Source organism: Paramisgurnus dabryanus, chromosome 2 (genome assembly GCF_030506205.2).
Source record: "Paramisgurnus dabryanus chromosome 2, PD_genome_1.1, whole genome shotgun sequence".
NCBI lineage: Eukaryota > Metazoa > Chordata > Actinopteri > Cypriniformes > Cobitidae > Paramisgurnus > Paramisgurnus dabryanus.
In genome coordinates, this window is record NC_133338.1 from 34,010,385 (window position 1) to 34,030,682 (window position 20,298).

At 36.8% G+C, this 20,298-nt stretch overlaps 1 protein-coding gene across 2 annotated transcripts in view; it reads left to right on the forward strand.

Annotated features, from left to right (window-relative positions):
- cep89 (centrosomal protein 89) overlaps positions 1 to 20,298 on the forward strand; it is a 66,133-nt gene that overhangs the window by 13,349 nt on the left and 32,486 nt on the right. For both annotated transcript variants that reach the window (XM_073812644.1, XM_065289522.1), the window contains exons 11-18: positions 923 to 973; positions 1,201 to 1,284; positions 2,162 to 2,262; positions 4,237 to 4,352; positions 4,914 to 5,094; positions 5,661 to 5,828; positions 7,177 to 7,318; positions 8,328 to 8,417. In XM_073812644.1, coding sequence (XP_073668745.1) covers positions 923 to 973; positions 1,201 to 1,284; positions 2,162 to 2,262; positions 4,237 to 4,352; positions 4,914 to 5,094; positions 5,661 to 5,828; positions 7,177 to 7,318; positions 8,328 to 8,417 — 933 coding nt within the window. The remainder of the gene's footprint in view (positions 1 to 922; positions 974 to 1,200; positions 1,285 to 2,161; positions 2,263 to 4,236; positions 4,353 to 4,913; positions 5,095 to 5,660; positions 5,829 to 7,176; positions 7,319 to 8,327; positions 8,418 to 20,298) is intronic.

The window sequence follows — 20,298 nt, forward strand, 5'->3', positions numbered from 1 at the left end:
TTCTTGTTTGTTCTGAACTTTGTTTACAATGGTGGATTTGCTACTTTTCTTCTTCTATCTTGAATTTTTGAATGTCATGTAAATGACACGAATCAGTGCTGTCCTGGCGGCCTGACCTGGGGTATCTGTGGTTAAGTATACTTTGAAAGCTGTGCAGACGCGGAAAGAAAGTCTACCCGTAGCTTAAACGTGATAATGTGCGTGCGTCTGATGAAACCATGTATAAAGGCTTATATCTTTTATATGCAAGAATGCAAAACATATTCTTTGTATTACCAGTCAGCTTAACTTACTCTTTGAGTAATGAGAAAAAAAGTTAATAATCACCATTTAGTGTCATTGTGAAATGTCTATGGAAAAAGAATGTAAGTACTGCTTACAAAATACAGTATTTCTCTTAAATGCACAATGCAGTGGCAGCTGTCCTGTAGCAACCCTTAAGCTTTATCACTTCTGAGCTCTGCGTGTGTTTATTTGAGTGTGTTCTTCTTGCTGTCCTGAGGGGGACATTGGCTCATATCACTTGCGAGTTCTGAATTGCCCTTGTGCATTAGTGTCCGAAATGGTCTCATCTCTCAGTGCTTCTAGGCATGGATATAATGTACACATGCTTGCTCAAACACTTTTTGCTTTAAATGGCTGCTGTGTCACAGATTTAAATCTAATATTACAGGTCATCTCAGTGACCAGTACTCAATTTTCTATGCAATTTTCCAATCTTCTACTTTTTTACTTTGTCTCAGTCTTTATTTTAGCTGTATGTCTAAGAATAGGCACTGGGCTGTAATTACATTTCTGTGTAATTGCAGTACTGTACTTTCACTTCTTTTGTTTTGTTCCGATATGTTGAAAAGTGGTTGACTAAAACTACTAGGATAATGTATAGTCTTATATGCATTTCATTTTTTTCTGAATTTCTCAGAATGCTCCACTTAAAGGCCTGCCAGTGAAAGGACCTGCACCTCCATGGCTGGTATGTAACATACATATAGACGTACTATATTACATAGTTTTAATTCTTTATTTGTTTCATATACTGTAAGTTTTAAAGGGTGATAACCAACTCGTGTAAAAACTTATTTCACAGTGCTGGTCATATTTATGAACTTTATGTAAGGGACAGAAGATAAATAAAGAATGGCATGTTTTGGTTATTTTGTCTTTGTTTAAGGCTATGGTTGTTCTCTATATTGCCTTTAGCTGGATATAAAATACTTATCACCCCTTCTGCTGGCCTATGAGGACCAGCTGAATGACAGGGACAAACATCTCAAGTCCTGTGAGGTAAGTTTTTGTGTGTGTGTGGTTGTGTGAAAGTTGAAGTCAGTTCACCCACATTACATATTCTTTGTGTACAGTTTCCTTTAAATGCTTGAAGGTGTGTATTAAATGACAATAGCAGAAAACAAGGAAATTAAAATGTTGGGAAGGTGGAAATTTAACAGTCTGTTGTGTTTTTTTTCACGATTTGTTTTGTTGTATATGTCAACTAATTTATTTTATGTATTGAGTATCCTGAATCTTTTGTAGCATGGATGGGAGGGAGATGATAAATAATAAGAGAGATGAGAATTTCTGTAATATTGTCCCTATTATAGTCTGATTTCTCTGCTTTGTGCTATCTCTCACTGGTTTTCATTCGTAATTTCCCCATTTCTTTCTTTCCAACACACTTCCAGGGCAGTGAACATTGCACACTTACCGCCTTGAATTTTAAAGATCTTTCCATTCAGAGTCTTGTTAGGTTTCAAAGGAGTCTGACAGCACTTTCTACCGCTTATTCTCTGCAGTCAAGAGATGAATAATCCATCAGTTTCATCAGTGACATTTAAGTGTTTGACAGCCTCATTTGAAAGTCATTTCCCACACAATAGCCACAATACATCTCAGACTGTCATACCATCCCTGATTCTTCTGGAAATATTTGAAAGATAGATTAAATGTCTCTTAAGAGATGCCAAAGTGTTTTTCTGAGAGCTTGCTAAGCATCTGTTTGATGAGAGCTGAGGTGATATATTGCTCTGTGCACCTGCGCCGTTTAGATGAAAACAATTGCAGATGCATTAGAGGAAAGTCACGTATACCAGTAATCCTTCTTACTGTATTTTAAGTTACTTTTGGTCTGCAGATTTAAGGTTGTCTGTGTTTCTTCTCCTGGCAGGAAGAGCTTCAGAGTCTAAGAGCATGTGCAGAAGAGGTCATTCAGGAAAATAAAAAACTTCATACTCAGGCAAACAAATGCACTGTCAGCAACAAAGAATGGTGAGTTTTGATGTATATATGAGTAGTTGATGCAAAATGCATCTATGTACATTTGAAAATGAACATCAAGATTTTAGTGTAAATATGAATGAAGTTTTTTTTTAGCTGTTGTGACTGATCATCATTAATGAGTCCATTAAACACCTTTATGCCTTCACTGGTTCATTTAAAATTTTCCTGCAGAGTAAATTAAATCCATTTTTAAAGCACATATGAAGAGTTTAGATGCAAAAGCCGCTATACTATGTCAAAAATTAGATAATGATTGTAATCGCATGCTCTGGACACTTACTATACATTCACCAAGTAGTTTCAAGGGAAATTGCTCTTGTGTCCTTCAAAAATAGCGTTTTTTTAGGCAGAATCCATTAAGGGGACACTCCACTTTTTTGAAGATATGCTCATTTTCCAGCTCCCCTAGAGTTAAATATTGGATTTTTACCGTTTTGGAATCCATTCAGTTGATCTCTGGGTCTGGCGATATCACTTTTAGCATACCTTAGAACAGTAATTCTCAAAGTGTGGTCCCAAACCCCCCCAGTAGTCCGCCAAAAGATGACCTAAACTAGGCAAGTGTATATACCATCGTCACTTATTTAAGTAGATTTTTAATGCACTTGCGAAACTGTGATATCAGTTCTTGCCATTCCGTTTTAATAACGTAAAAATGGATCCGGTGGCTAAACCAAAGAGGAGACGAAAGAAAAGATCAAGCATCAACTGAAAGCAGCTAAAATCCACAGCTAAAATCCTCAGATCAAATATCGAAACTCTTTGGTTATTTTTAGCGTAATGCTAATGGTCTAATCAGAGTCAATGGATTATGCTAAGCTATGCTAAAAGTGGCATCGCCAGACCCGCAGATTGGCTGAATGGATTTCAAAACGGTAAAAATCAAATAACTTTAGGGGAGCTGGAAATAAGCATTATTTTCAAAAAAAGTGTTGTGGCCCTTTAAGAATCTAATAAAAAATGCCAATAAACAAGAAATCATGCCAGATACACTATGCAGGTTTTGCATCTGAACTCTTCATATATTCCATATAGTATCTTAATTAATTTGAGGACGTGAAAGCATCATAAAGAATTAGCAAAATGCTGTTTAAAATAGTTTCTTGGGTCATAGCATGTCACACCAAAGGATGTGAAAACATATTTCTGCTCCATATATTCTCCTTGTATACTTTGGTTTTTAGTATCTGTGAATCAAATCTGATTTGACATTCCCCGGAGAGGATTTCACAACAGAAATTAGAAAAGTAAGGAGAGAGGGTAAAAATGTCAAGGGAGATCAGATCACAGTAGTCCTGAGAGTGCTAAAACCAGGGCATCCTCTTAGAGTCTCAGGCAAGCAGCCACACTCCATCACTGCACTCTGGCATCTTGTCCGGCATGATTATAGCTGACAATCTAAGAGCTACACATATGTGGGGAGAGAAAATGTTTTCCCCACAAAATAGTATGAGAATAAATGTGATTTAGGTTCCCATTAAATACTTGTAAAAGAAAAACCTGCATATTTTTATCATCCTCCACTGGGTTGTTATGGATTTTTCGTCAAGCTTGTCATTTGAATGTGTTGTCAAGGAAACAGATGTTAAATCACCATGTCAGACAAAATCTTAGCTTGATAATACACATTGTATGTTGTATGTGTACGTGTGAAGAGCAGGGAATAAGACATTAAGTCCTTCTGCATTGTTTAATGAGTATACCACTGCAAAAATGAAAGAGAGGCAACATCCTCTTCATTAATGTGTCTTTAGCTATATGTTTTCCTTTTCCCACTTCTTGTTTATGTCAACCCAAAGCACTCTTTCTGTCAGGAGGTTAGTTATTGCTATCTGCACATATAATTTTTCTGTCTACAGTATGTTCTTCATTAGTGAAGAAGCTCACATCTTTTGCCGCTGTGCATGGCAATAATGGCGGTATTGTTAAAACACTGAAACAGATGTGTGCTTTTGTGTGTAGGAGGCAATTGCAGGAGCAAGCTCGATTGGTTTTGGAGGAGAATCAGGTGTTGATAGACCAATTGGAACTACAGCATACCAAAGCCAAGGAGGCTCACAGCAAACACACACAGGAGGGTATGGAAAAAAACACTATCCACTATAAAGTTAATGGGAATTTCATAGCCCAGATAATTTAGTTTGAGTTTGATAAGAAATCTTGTGATATGTAAATTGTTTTAAATAACAACTTTCTTGTGAAATTGTTGAGATCTTCTAAAACGCTAAAGGGAGGACACATGAGATTACTATAGATCTTAAAAAACCTGGATACTTAAGCAAAAGCCTCCATTCGTATAATTTATTGTAAATTCTGTCTAGAGGATGTAATTGAGATATTAAAGAGAGCTCATTTATAATATTGTTGGGATAGTTGACCCAGAAGAAAGATATTTTAAGGAATGTTTGTAACCAAACCGATCATTGTCTTCTACAGGTCCCATTGACTTCTATAGTATAATTTTTTCCTACTATGGATGTCAATCAGACTTCTGGTTGGTTTTAGACACATGCATTTAATTTTTGGGTGAACAATCACTTTAAGCAAGGTCCTCTCTAACCTACCAATCATATACTGTATACCTATTCAAACACATACATATAAAAATCAAGTGTTTGTGTGTGTGTGTGTGTGTGTAGTGTGTAAGGTCTCCAAACAGATGATGCTGTTGGAATCTGAGAAGCAGGCTCTGGAAAAAGAGCTAGAGGTGGAGAAAAAAGGGCATTGTGCCCTGAAGACAGAGTTTCACAGGATGCAGTTGGCTCTTGAAAACTCTTTGAGCTTGGTTGAGCATAAAGCTGTGACGGACAAACTTAAAAGGTGACAATGATTTATCATGTTGATTCAAAGAGAAGTTAAATAATATGCTACTGCTATTTTTATAGAGGACACTACTGTCTCAATTTCTGCTTTATATATATTAGTCTTATAAGCCTGGAGAAAAGACACTAATAAAAGACAAAGACAGAATAAAGTTGATTTGTAAGGAGAGATTTTCATTTCTATTGATAGGCTGCTGTTAAATTTTATGAGCTTTGCAATGAAAGACTTTCTGGAAGTGAGTTATTTTTCTCCAGTTACATCAAGATATTAAAAATCATTTTTCAAGGGTTTCTTTTTGAATTTGGATCTTGCACAAAGGGAGCACCACTTTCCTTTTCCGGGTCTTTTATCCTCACATTGTGAATGTACACTTATGTTCACCCTGTCTGTGTGAGTGACGTGGCTTAATGGAATGGGTGAAAATACATACCTCGTAGACACACAATATCCAGGTGTCTTGGGATGAAAAATCCTTATAGGATGTTCTGGTAAAGCACCTATTTACTTTGACTCTTTTCTGAGTGCTTTTTATCACAGTCATTGTGTATGATTGTGTGTTACAGACAGCTTGAGGAGCATGAGAAAGTGAAACAGTCTGAGGTTGAAGACTTGTTGGTTCGTGTGAGTGCCCTGGAGACAGAGAAAAAGATTCTGCTGCTGGACAAAACCAACCTTAACACAAACATGAAACACATTGAAACAGAGCTACACCTTTCACAACAGGCTTACAGGTGCATGCATGTGCAGACACACTCATATACTGCATTAAGATGTGTTTCTAACTTTATCAGGTTTATTTCACCTCTACTTGCAAAATGCAAGTCCGTGGAGTTATACAAACTAGCACAGTTTAGGAGTTTGGTTATCAGGAATAGCAGTCAAATTTACAGTTTAGCTGTCATCTATATCTATAATTATTTATTTGCAAAAATGATGTGGTTTGACCTTTTAGAATCGAGCATTCCTGGCTAAAACCAGCTAACATTAATATTTTATCAAAACTCTGCAGTATAACATTTGCCATTGCAGTGAGATGCACTCTAATGGTGAGCCTCTGTTGGGCATTGTCAAGTTTGATGAAGAAAAGTGTGAAAGATATTTTTGCATTGCCATTTGATTATATTATTATGTTTATCTGTATTACTGTGAGAACACATTTTGTTGGTTGGAGAAAGACCAGGATGAGTAATAGGCCATATAAGCAGAGATTATTTTGGCTCGGTAGCTGCAGAAACGGAAGGAGAACAGACAGGAAGCGTAATAGCAGCAGCAGTGTTAGAGGAGAGATGAGAAACAGACCCTAAATCAAGCAAATGACCAACACCAGTTGTTTATTTAGTCTGATGCAATGATGTTGGCTTTTAAAAGTGAGAGTACATGTGATCAGTACATTTAAGGGCACACTCATATGAGGGCTAACCAACCAAACCATGCCCCAGTGCGATTGTCTTCCCCCTACTCCCCCTGAAGCATGCACTCACACTGTACTTTGAGCCATACATGCCCGGGCACGCTTTCATCATTAGAATGTGATTGTTTTGAAGAAAACACAAAGTAAAACGCTCTCTTAACATTGGAACCCATCTTAATGCTAAGTTCTATGTTTTTTATTCAGAGTCGTTTGGTGCGCAATGATACACAGCCCTCTTATATATATATATATCATATTGCTTAGATAATCTGTTGGGTGTGCAGCTCAGACATTCACATTCACTGCATGCATCAGTAGGTTTTAACAAAGGCAGATGAAGGTGAGTAATCGCGCAATTGACATCTCTCCTTTTGAACCATACTCTGGCTCAATTCGCAATCACACTGCGTGTTCTGCACCTGAGCCCAAATAAACCGCAGTCGAGCCCACCTCTGCAAGCAGGACAGGGCACGATTAACCAAAACACGCCCGGGCATGGTACAGAGCGTTCACACTAGTCAAACGAACCAGGCTTTGGGGGTTCAAGGGCACTGAGGTGCGGTTTGGATTGTATGTATGTCCGTATTCTAAAATGTGTAAATGTAAAAAATTGTCACCTTGTATGTTACTATTTAAAATACAGATTTATCTCTCCCCTTTTTCTTTAGGAAGGCTCAGAAACGTATAAGTATCCTGAAGCAACAAGTTGACAACTCCTTAGAGAAAGAGCTCATCGCTCATCAGTACCTGGCTAACATTATTACACTTGCAGAGAAAACCACTCATGAAAGAGACCAGCTCATGCACATGGTACATCTACAGAAACTCACACATGCCTATTATAGCAAACTGCTATCCTTTCACATTTCTATGGGTCTCTTTGGCTCTTCTCAGCTTTTTCACCTTCTGTCCACCTCTTTAAGTCGATTCTCTGCACCTCATTTATACTGAATTTCTTTTAGTCTTTACATCTTAGGAAATGTGATGGAAAAGGTTGGATGAGCCTTTAAAATAGATGAGGACATTCGAGAGGTTTTGTCATCAGTACAGCACTTTGTTGATTCAGCCTTATTCAGAACCACTGTTCATACAAGTGACCAACTGTCTGGTCAAGTTATGTTTGATTGAAATCATTATTTTTCTAGTCCAAAAAAAATGTTTAACCTTTGATAGACTGGTATCCAGTCTAGGGTGTTTCCTTCCCCATGGCCAAAGATGAGTTGCGAGATGCTCAAGCCTGCATGAGACCCTACATAAGATAAGCGATTTAGAGGATGGATAGATAAAATATTTAAAAGTTTATGTTGAAAAATGGATTCATATAAATTCAAACTGTAACATAGACCCTGGTTACTGTCATCTAAATTATCCCAAATCTCATATACACATGAATTTTGAATTGTGCACAGTTGGCAGTTATGTTGACATAAGAAGTGTCTTTTAACCAAGCACATCATGCAGTTTTCTCCCTGCATTAAATCATCTCCACAGGAACTTTTGTGTTTTAAGTAGAGCCTTAAGCGCAGGCATTATGAAAATTTTAAACTCGCCTTCTTTCACACAGAGACAGAGTTTCACTGCCGCTCAGAGATGTGTTCGTAAGAGGGAAACTTTTAAAGATGACTTTCCATATTCCAAAGATTATGTTACTTTCCATATTTATTGAAGTACTGTAACTGACGCCTCTCTTTCCTTGCTCCTATCCCTGCAACCTCTTCAATCATGACTATCCTCTATGTCCCTTTTTATATTCTGTCTTCTTTTTTCTGTCTCTCTCTCTAGCTGTGTAACCCATCATTTTCCCTCTTTCCGCTTTTAGGCTTCGTCACTAGAGAAAGACAAACAGGGCGTTCTCACACGCATCATAGAAAGCACAGTCCGCCTTGGTAAACTTCAGGAAAAAGTTAAGGTAAGGCATGTGATTTAAATATTGCCGGTTAAGTATTTTTGCCTGACTTAAAGGGTGTCCTCTTTCTGAACTTTAAACACTAGATAGAAATTAAAGGGTTCGTACACACTTGCACACACAAAGGCACACACATATGGACATTTTCCATTGCTGGTGCCCAGTCTAGAACCATTTTGTGAGACTTGCTTCCCTGCACTGCTATTGAACCAGGAACCACTAACATCAGTTTAGGGACATGATCATCACTTTATTATACATAGTTTATAAAAACCCTTGTGCAAAACAAAGCTAAATTGATCAATAATGCTGTTTTGTACTGCAAACGGACAATGTAACAATGTTCAGCTGATGAATATCTTGTTCTTGTGTTGTTTTACAAAGTAGTTTCAGTCAAGTAGGTCCAAGTCAGGTTTGCAGGTCATTCAGCAAAATTTTTATTGAAAAGGGGTAGTAATATGCTGAGATGCCACCTTGAGGTACTGTATGTTTGAATTATATGGAGAGCTTGATGAGGGGCAGGAATTAGTTTTAGTATCGATTGCTTTCCCTTAACACACTTATTAAAGATTTAAAAGACAGAGAAGAGACTTAGACATACAGAATGCTGACATACATACAGCCTAATTAAATGACCCTGTTTGTCTGGCATTTCCCATAAAAGATCAATTCAGACACTCAAAAGCCCCCCACATGTGGCAGGGTATAATTAACATTTCAAATGTTTCCCCCTTTAACTATAGTGTTGGGTTCAGATCATGTCTGTGTCTGTCTGGATGTAGTGCTATGTGATTGGATGTCACTAAGTGAAAGTGTCAGTCTATATTTGTGATATTCTATAATTGTTATATTTCCCTTAAGTGAGATCTGCTATCCATTTATTTCTACTGCTGTTAACAGCAGTACTGTGTGACACACACAGTGCATATGTAAGAGTGTGGTGATTGAGACATTTAATGTAAGGAATAATGTATAGGCAGCAGGCTGTTTTTGCAGAAATAAGCCCAGACTGTGATCTTGTGATGTGTCTTGTATCACACTGAAGGGGCTTATTTTGTGATAACAACCTGCTGCCTGTACATTATCCCAGTAATTACATGGCTATTTATCTCATAAATAAAGTAAGGAACATTAAATATTGATTTAAAATATTTTCGAAAGAATATGGGTTTTCCTTGCGGAAGGTCTGCATTCGTTAAAAATAAGACAACATGTTAAAATTTCACAAACACACCATTTGCTTAATTATTCTTACTTACTTATTCATTTAGCTGACGCTTTTACCCAAAGCGACTTACAATTGCTATATTATGTCAGAGGTCACACGCCTAGGGCAACTATGGCTTAGGTGTCTTGCACACAATGGTGTGTCACAGTGGAATCGAACCCGGGTCTCTCACACCAAAGGCGTGTGTCTTATCCACTGCACCATCACCACCTACCCATTTGATTTAATCATTTGTGAATATATTGTCATATTTTATTAAAAGAAACATTATGGTGTAATATTAAACTGTACCTGTCACAGTTGATTGGCAGCCGTGTTATTAGTTACAGGCGGTATAACGGAATAACATACCTTGGAATGTCACAAGACTGGCCAATCAGAATCAAGCATTTTAGAGTACCGTGTAATAAGCAGGGAATAATACAGGTGTGCCCCATTAGAGCAGTGTATTCATCATTTAATGTGGATTAATTCATTTAGTTCATGTAATGTCGATTAATTCCAAATGCATTAAAGTGACACAGGGTTTAAACTGGCCTGGAGTGGCATGACTAAACTAGTTTGTTGTCCCTTTTGTTATTAATCAAATTAAATTTTGGCTCCGCTTATACTGTGAGCATGTAATGTAGCAGTATTAAAGAGCAAGTATCCGATTCACGATTTTACATTTCCTTTGGTGTGTAATTATGTATTAGTAAATGTTAACGATATATGCAATAGGTATAAATCCCAAAGTAAACGATGACACAAGTTCTTCCAATGTAAATCTCTTTTCTTGGATACGGTTGGGCCGGTTGATGTGGAGACAACAGTCATTATCTTAATTATTCCCACTTCTGAAATTTACTACTGACTAAAGCATGATTCAAACGCAAGTTTGACGATCACAAATGCAGACATGGTTTTAATGTTTAGTAATCCTTACCTTACCAATCTGTTACGTCCTGCTCAAGCCGCGCTGGCAAAGTAAGCAGCGTCACATTTTTGGCTGACATCAGAGATATTCAGGCCAATCACAACGTACTGGTAAGCTGGCCAATCGGGGGCACAGCATTTTTTAGATTGATAAGCTTTGTAACAAATCAGAGTGTTTGAGGAAGGCAGGGTTATGTGGAGCAACAAAAATGTACGGTATGTGGACATTTTTTTAAACCATAAACCACGCAAACAAATTGTATTATTTCAAATACATAAAGATAACATTGTTTTTTTAGCAACAAAATAGGTGCTCTTTATAGAAAAAAACATGACATTTGTATTCTAAAATAGTAAGATAATTCAAGTATTCTTGAATTTCTTCACCAATTCAAAGCAAATGTCTTCCCTGTCTGCAGTTGTTTGTGTTTGCCTTATTGGTTTTTAAGCCCCCATGCAGCCCAGTGAACTGTGATATTGGCTCTCTGCAAAGATTAGGTTATTTTCTTATGTGCAGGCTGCTGTTTCCTTTGCAAAATGAAAGTTTTTATTTCAGAGTAGGGATTTAACCACCAAAGACATTGAAGAGGAACATGTCAGCCTTATTTTTTTTATTAGTATATGATTATTAATATGGGTCGTCTTACACGGTGAGATTTATTGTCATCAATCACACAACCCAATTTGTTAGTTACATTATTTTAGTATGTCTCGAAGTGCTCGCTTGTTCTCCTGTATCCCAGAAAAACATCTGGGTGCTGTTCTGGTGTTATATTACCGTTATTGACCATGTATAAGAAAAGCAATGGGGACCTATTTGGCTGCAATTTATTTAGCAAAAGATTTTTATTAAAACATTAGTATTCAGTTTACCTTTAGTTTTGGCTTCAAGCATTTGGTACTTTCATTAAAAGCAGACTGATAGCAGCAGAAATGAGAGAGGGCAGCCAGAGGAAACTGTAGCTTAGGGAGCTACTGGCAAAATGTTTCCCTTAGCACAGGCACAATTCATTTTCAATGAGGGGCACAATCCCTTTGGGGGGGTTGGGGTTGATGATAATGGTAATAAAGGGACAAACCACATAGCCTAAACTTTATGATGACTCATATGATGTCTGTCACTCCTTTTTTCTTATTTCTTCTCTATTTCCTCTGTTACATTTTCAGCTTCTTATACCCTTTTCTTCCCTTCTGTTGTGGTCCCTTCCTATTTATTTCTGTCCCCTCCCTTTCTTTCTCTCTGTCTATTTCTCTCTCGCTTCTCCATCTTATAGTGACTAATTAGACAGAACAGATGCTAGACTCACACAGAGTAAATACATCCAGAAAATCACTAATCATTACCTCACAGAGGGTGGTAAAGAAAAAAGAGATCATGAAAGTGAGAACAAGTGAAACACAAAAGACAAAATAACAATATAAGAGTTGAGCAACAACAAATGCAGTATCCAGACTGTTCTGAGAGTACATGTGTGAGGCATGGAGGACAAGGTGTGTGCTAGTCTCAAGTGTTCTGGCATGATTCCTGCCGAATCAGAACAGCATCCTTCAAACAATCTGAACATCACTGTCATAAGCTGTTCCTGTCTGCACACACACTTGAATGTATGTCATATGTACTTGTTTGTATATTATATTAAAGAGAACTTATTTTTATTGCTGTGTATTTGGTTTGCGTGGTTTATGGTTAAAAAACACATTATTTGTCACATACCATACATTTTTGTAGCTTCAGATTTCCCATTCTTCCTGAAACCCATAGTGTTGTACAAAACTGTCCCTGATTGGCCAGCTAATCTGTACGTTGTAATTGGTTTGAATACCTCAGATGTCAGCTGGAAATGTGATGCTCCTTACCATGTTTGAAAGACTCTGCTGCTAACATCTGTTTGTTGTAGTCCAAGAAAACAGATTTACATTGGAGACAATAACTTGTTTAATTGTTCATAGTTTGGGATTTGTACCTTTTGCATATCGTTAACATGTACTAATACACACTAAGGGCTCTATCTTACAACGCAAGTGTCTTTTGCTAGTTTCCACCCTGTGCAATTATCATTTTCATGTTTAGCGCCACGTTGTTTAAATAGCAAATGCATTTGCGTCCCCTTTTGCGCCCATGGGTGTTCTGGTCTGAAAACGAGGTGTGTTCAGGCAGATTGTTGGTGCGTTGTTTAGTTTGCAATTAAAAGCCTGCTTTTTTACTTCCATGACTAAAAGAAAACGTTTTTTAAAGATGTTTTAATAAAAAAATAACAATTTCAATACAAGTGAAAAACAACGCAATTATTTAACATTCATCTTAAACTGGGGATCTTTTTCCTCTGCTTAGCTTTTCAGTTTACAAAGTCCGTCATCTAAATAGGGATTAAACATAGCGCCAGCGCAACTGGCTTTTAAAGGGTATGAGAGCTGAGACTCTCATTGGTTTATTGCACGTTACGCTCAAAATACTCCCATTACTCATAAAAAGTGGATTTGGACACACCCATTTAGACGTTGCGCTGTGTGCTTTAGACAATGCGCTTAGATCGTTAAAATAGGGCCCTTACTCGCCAAAGGAAATTAAAAATCGTGAATCAGATAATTGGTACTTTTTAACTTGGGGCTCATTTGTTTCTTTGCAAAAATGATAGAGGGCATTTTTTCTTTGCACGAGTGCCTCTGACGTAAATTATTAGATTTTGATGGCTTACGTTTCTTCCCCACCACAGAAAACCACCACTTTTAAAAGTATTATTTTGTTTTTGTTTGTTTGTTGATCACAAAGTACAAAGTAGATGAGGATTCTGTGTGTATTCAAAGCTCCGCCATTATTGTTTACAATGCATGGAATGGTGAACTGTGATTTGTTAAGCAGATTTATTGCATTCTGCAGAAAGGGAAGACTGAAAAAAAGGAGAAAAGATGACAGAATAACACGGCGGATATCGGGTTTTGCGTAAAATGAAGAATTGACTTTTTAATAATGATTTTTTAAAATGGTGTTATCCCTTTTTGAAACCAAACTATTCATGTAGCAAATTATAACCGTGTCAATACCATAGTAAATAAGGGTGCACGATTATGACAAAAATCCCAATTGACGATTGTTTACCTTGTAATTGCGAGTATTATTGGTGGTTAAAGTGTTGAATTTTTTTACTTTCTGTTAAGCAGCTGAATAGTAAATTGTAAACATCCAAAACTAAATACTATCATGTAAATAACAAATAATCATGGGATTTTATGGGAAGTTAAAAAATAAAAACGAAACGAATGGCTAAAGGACATGTCAACTTTACAACAATTGTAATCCCACTAGTTTTTCAATGAATTGTGCAGGCTAAATATACTACAGGTACACTAAATCAGTCGAACTTAAAAACAGCATACTTCTCAGTTGGATGAACCACAACTTCTTTTTTCATACAACAGCATCAAGCTTCTATCATGCTAACACATTGACCCCAGGGGATCTTATGAACAACTTTCCATTATTTTACTTTAAGGAGGGTTTCACATTTGGTGCGATTGCCTGGTCCGAACCCGAGTTCGATTACTCCCCCCTCCCCATGTCCCCCATGGACTGTGTTCACATATTATTTTTGCATCCGAACCGCGGTATGCTTGCATCATCAAGCTGCAGCCGGCGCGTTCTCATGTTGCTTGGCAACCGCTGTAAACGAGAAGACGACAAGTGTGATTGACTAACTGCAAGCAGAAAGATGATTTCTGAATGCCTCCGCAAAAATTGACGTCGGTGGACAGACCGCGTTGTCATCGAAACGACTTGAGTATGTTTGCGGCAGACAGACGAAAGTGCGATTCTGTATTATTTCTTTGAAAACAAAACCAAAGGTTTAAAAAAATAAGAACAAAACTCAAGCAAGCATTCTATGCATTTTGTTGTCAAGGTAAGTGCACGCACACAAACACACACGTCTGTTTTGGTGGGACATTCCATATAATACGTAATTAACAGCGGTTCACTTCCGCGATTTGGTACGATTGCGCTCACATTAGCAGCGAACCGATCTGGAGTTCACATGAACCGGACCCCAGACCACCCTTTTTAAGTGGACTCAAGTACGTTTCGCAGGTGCACACATCTGATGTCAATCGAACCCGGGTGCGCACCAAAAGTGCTAATGCTAAAATTGAGCAGGACCAAAACATTTTACAGCTGATCGCTGTCAAAAAGTGATGATACTGTATATGGATTATGTGATCACTTATGATGAAGTACTGCAGATGTCCTTCTTTATCAACACTTTGACTTTTTGCCCTATTTAATCAGTATCTATTAATTATCATTACACTATGGTAAACTATTTTAATAAAAAAATTAATGAACTTCCAAATCTACTTTGGGAGGAGAAGATTCATTAATTCATATAAACTTTTGCTCACACACTTTTTATACAGTAGCTTTGTTTTGATTTATTGAATTGTTTATACATTTTGGTATGAGAATTAAGGATTTTTCGTGTACATATTTTTTATTTAGATTAGATTACGTCTGGTCAGCCAGCGTCTAAGTGCTTGACTGTTGATTCAGTGGTGTGGTTTAATGTGTTTTTGCTTGTGTGCTCTACTCTGTACACACAGGAAAGTTGACATGCTTTCTTCATTTCCTCCTGATGCAAGCTGTCGCTATAGTAACAGCAGATACATGGGGGATTGGTTGGCCTGAGTCTTTAAGGCTCTGACATGATGTGTGCAAAGCTACAAGCTGTTTTGCCTCAAAATTTGTGTGTGTGTGTGTGTGTGTATACGCCTCAGACCAGATAGAAGTAATAATATCTTTTATTCTTGTTATAATTTCAAAAAGGATCAAATTGGTTTCTCTGCGAAAATCTGATGGGAGTTTAAGTCTTTACACGTTGGAAATTGAAGTCATTGAAGTCTTATACATAATCATTGAGTGAGCACAATGTTCAGAGAGAGCTATTGCATTTGTGTTCTTAAAGGTTATTTTTGGGTCTCTTGCTCTCTCCTGTGCTCCTTCAGGCTGAAGTGATGTGATAGATTGCATGAGATGGAGTGCGTGGTCTTTTAAGAAAATAGAAGAGCTTCATGCATGGCCTGCAGAGAAAAGTGTTTGTGCCACAGTTTTAGGATATGAATGGCTGTAAGAGTCATTTATATTTTACTTCATATGACTGCATCTTTTCAAGTGTTACCATCCAGTGAGGACATCCCTCACTTTCATTTGATAATTTTTACATTTATTGACATTTTAGAATTTTTATATCTAAATCTTTATATTTTTTATATATATATAAACGTCTTAAAGCGATACTCCAGCCAAATATCAAAATTACCCCATTATTTATTCACCCTCAAGAAAAGCAACGAAATTTACTAAAATAACTTCAAATGTTCTTGTCTGAAAGATGATGGATATATGTATCTCGGTTTCTTTGAGGTTAAGTAAATCATGGGGTAGATTTGATAGTACTGTTTTAAATGGATACTTCATCCAATTGTGTTCAATGATGGATTTATGGTGCAGCTCACAAGGCACCTTGTGAAGTAAGAATGACATGCTAAATAAACTGAATTGTTTTGTTTTATTATTCCAACATCTAAACACAATTATGTTTCTTTCCGAGTGCAGTCAGGCACTGAAAAGCGATTTGTCTAGAAAATGTGGCAATTTGCAAAGCCTGCGATGTGAAAAACACTTCTGATGAATAGATTGTGACGTGTGGCTAGAGGACGATTGTCAAGTTTGTCTGTCTGTACTGTCAAGGTAAAGATGTTTATGAGTTACTGTACTTCTGAAATCTCAAAGGTGATAATCATAGTGATAAAGGTCACTTTAAGGTTACAGTATAGGGTATTATGTTGTACACCAAAGCATTGCGTTCCTCGCTCTAGATTGCATGGTGTCATGTGATTTTTTTTGCTTAAGTTTACTTTTTTTTACTTGCACAAAAACGCGTTTGAGGCGAATAGCATGTGTTGCATTGACTTTGTATGTAATCTACACAATTTGTTGAATTCGTATTTGGTGTGTACGCCCTATAAGGCAACCCTTAAAGGTGACATTTTTTTAAGATAGAAATTAAATCATTGGTTTCCCAAAGTACATATGTTAAGTTTTAGCTCAAAATATCTTAATTTATTTTAAGATGTTAAAACACCACTTTGTAGGTGTGAGCAAAAATGTGCCGTTTTTTGTGTGTGTCCTTTTAAATGAAAATTAGCTGATAAAATGCAAATTCTGATTGCTATAATGGTGGTTTGTTGAAATTGAAACTCAGTTGTGCTGTCAAAAATTTTCTCTCTCTCTTTCTCTCTCTCAACAACACTATATGGCAGTGAAGTACTTGGTTAGTGCAGATTAAGGGGTGGTTATATTATAATAAGATCCCCTTTTGACATCACAAGGGGAACAAAATTTCAATGACCTTTTTTCACATGTTTGCAGAGAATGGTTTACAAAAAATGTCTAGGTTGATACTGATAGAAGCACTGGGGACGCAATTATAGCACTTAAACATGAAAAAAGTCAGATTTTCATGATATTTCCCATTTAACATTCAACATACACAAATCGATTGTTCTTTTATAGACAATTCTCACTTTATTGCTACTAATTATGTTATCAGATTGGATTCGACCGTACTAGAATAACAGTGTGACTCAAGACCTCAAGTGCTGCTTGCTTTTGTATGTGTGTGTATGTTGAGTGAGATAATGAGCGGCATATCAAGTAAACAACATTTGTTAAAGCTTTAAAAGCAGAGTGTGGAAATGGTTTGTGAAGAACAGGAGATCGATTATTGCATGGATGGTTGAATTAATAGGGAGAGAAATAGGGAAAAAGAGAAATGGGATCAAGTCTCTGGAAAGAAGGAAAGTTAAAGTTCCCACAGGAGAAGAGAGCATTGTGTGTAAATTATTCAATGGGTATTAAAGTTCATGCAGCACATTTGCCTGGAACTCCAGAAAAAAAGGAAATTGAAAATTTAATTGTGTGTATAAATATATATTCCTCAGTGGAATTTTGTGATCCTAAAGGCTGTTTTTAGATAATGCAACAGTCAGCCAAAGTGCTGACAATGTTATGTTTTGGGAGTGTGGCATGCAATGATTAAGAGATGGGTTTGATAGAGAGTCGGTTAAATGTAGTCCATGCAAATGTTGTTGTTCAGAGTGGAGTGTTTTTTTTTTTGTAAAATATAAGTGAAGCTTATAGAAGATTAAGATTTGATTAAATACAAACTCAAGACACTGTGTAGTGCTGTATTGTATTGTTGACTAAGATGCAAGTCAAAATTCAAAATCTATCTCTGTAACTCAACTTCAGAATGATGAATGACTTGCATTGGAAGTGCAAGATTAAGGCTCCATAAATAACCTGCAGGAAGAAGAAACACTTGGGTTAAGTGCTATGACCCTGCTGTGGTTGTAAGAGTCAATGTAACCATTTAACCAGGTATTGATTTTAGATCAAGGTTAGGTTACAGCTCTGAACAAAAGGTTTTAAACGAAATGTCAATGGGTGAGTAAAAAGTGCAAGTTTTTTTGGCCCAGTACTGATTATGGATTCGCTTGAAATAGATTCACATCATCATGAAGGAAATGCCCCTCTCTGCAAAAGGGCCAGGTGTAGCGATGCAGTAATATATTGGTCAATAATCCATAAAAGCAATTTTTCTCACTACCAGATGATAGTTTCAAAACAGCCAATAAACAAACAGTCATGACTCATGAGCAATATATTCTCTCAATCAACAGAAAAAAGGGAAATGCAATGAGTTAAGCTCGTCTAGAAAATGTAAAGAAACATCACTAGTTTAAAGGCTCTCTAAGCGAATCTGCGAGACGTTAGTTATTGTTGACGTTTGAACTGTTTTCAAACAGACGGAGCGTAGCTAACTCCTCCCCCTCCCTTCCGAGCTTTCATAAACGCACCCACCCCCAAATCCTTTTTGGCGTTTATTGGCTGGAATACTTTGTTTTGTTTTGTGCTGCTAGGTTTGGCCACTATGTTGATATTGCCGTTTGTGAGGCCTGGGCTGTCTACAGAGATCACGTTTTTTTACAGTTTGATCAGCGGACAGGCAGCAAGCAGATAGTGAGGAGATGTTTCCGGTATGTAACAAAAAATTTTTTATGGTCTAAAACGCGTCAATTCGCTTAGAGCGCCTTTAATGTTAAATATTGATCATTATGAATAACATTCAGAAAATGTAATCTTCAGAATTTAGATAATGCAAGTTAAAGGTGGTGTGTGTACATTTTACATCTAGTGTTGAGATTCGAAATTGCAACCAACAGCTCACCCTTTAATTTCAAAATTCATATGGACAGACATGTTGTCGTCTGAGACAACGTGGGGAAGAAATGCACTTCGTAGAACAGTTTGTCCTTTCAGGGTGTCTAAACTTATTTTATTATTTATCTTATCTTATTATTTCATTTTATAGTCATGTCACGAAACTATATGTAAAAAAGCATTTTCACTTACTGTTGTCAGTAAAAGCATGGCCGTAGGCAGCTATGAGGTCAGTGGTCTGGACCTCTGTAAATTTTTCATATTAATAAATAAAATTTAAAGTCCTCTGAATTAATTATTAGTTTTTTAAAGTGATTTTTATTGTCATCTACTTATAAAATTAAGCTATATAATTAGGCTATTAAGTATATAAATAAGTTTGGACAGTTTACTGTATAGTTTTTTATGATTTTCACAAAAGTTGAATGTCTTCCAGAAAATGTTCTTCTTTAAATATATAAACATACAATATATCAAACGAAAGAACCAACCCTCCGCTTTCATACTAAAAAACTTTATCCTCTTTTTATTTGTTTTCTTTTTAACACCTCTCAAATATGGGTAGGTTTCTTTTGATAGAGAACAGATTCAGAGCGATCCTCAAAACATACACAGAGTTTGAGCTGTTTGCCCTAGGGCAGTGCTTCCCAATCCTGGTCCTCGAGCACCCCCTCCCAAAAATATTTAGATGTCTCCTTATTTAATACACCTGATTTAACTCATCAGCTTGTTAGGGAGACATGTTAACCATTTTGGAAGGAGGCTGATAAATTGAATTAGGTGTTTTAAATAAGGAGACATCTAATAACTTTTTGGGAGGGGGTGCTCGAGGACCAGGATTGGGAAGCACTGCTCTAGGCCGATACTTCAGGGTTTTATGAGTTGCGTAACCTGGTGGTTGTGGCACCTGGTGGAAAAAAGCTGTATTATGGATTGCCGAAAAAATTGGCAGGGGATCGTCATTGGCAGGGAAGCGTTTCCCTTAAATGACGAGTAAACTAGTCAATGGTGGGGAAAGAGTTAAATACTAGCAATTACATTTGAAAGTTATGTAAAGTTGTAAATTTATGCTACAAATAAACTAATTAAAAGTAGGGCTGGGCAATAACACTTTATCATGTCTGATACAAATGTCGATACCACAACCTTGAGTATTTGAATACCGATCCAATACCATGTCTATCGCCCTCTTTTAATCAATTAAGTTGCAAATAACACATTGTTAGCCCTACAAAAGCACCATGCTTAAATAAAGCTACAGAACTCAAACGTTTTACTGCACTGTAAAAAAATACTTTGCTGCCTTAAAATTTTTTGTTGAATCAGCTCGGATTTACAAGTCATTTCAACTTACTGTTATTTATCTTGAATAGAGATGAGTTGTTATAACTACAGGTGAGTTATTATAACTTATAAAATTAAGTTGACTTTTCTCAACTATATTTTAAAAGCTGTGACAACTTATCTCT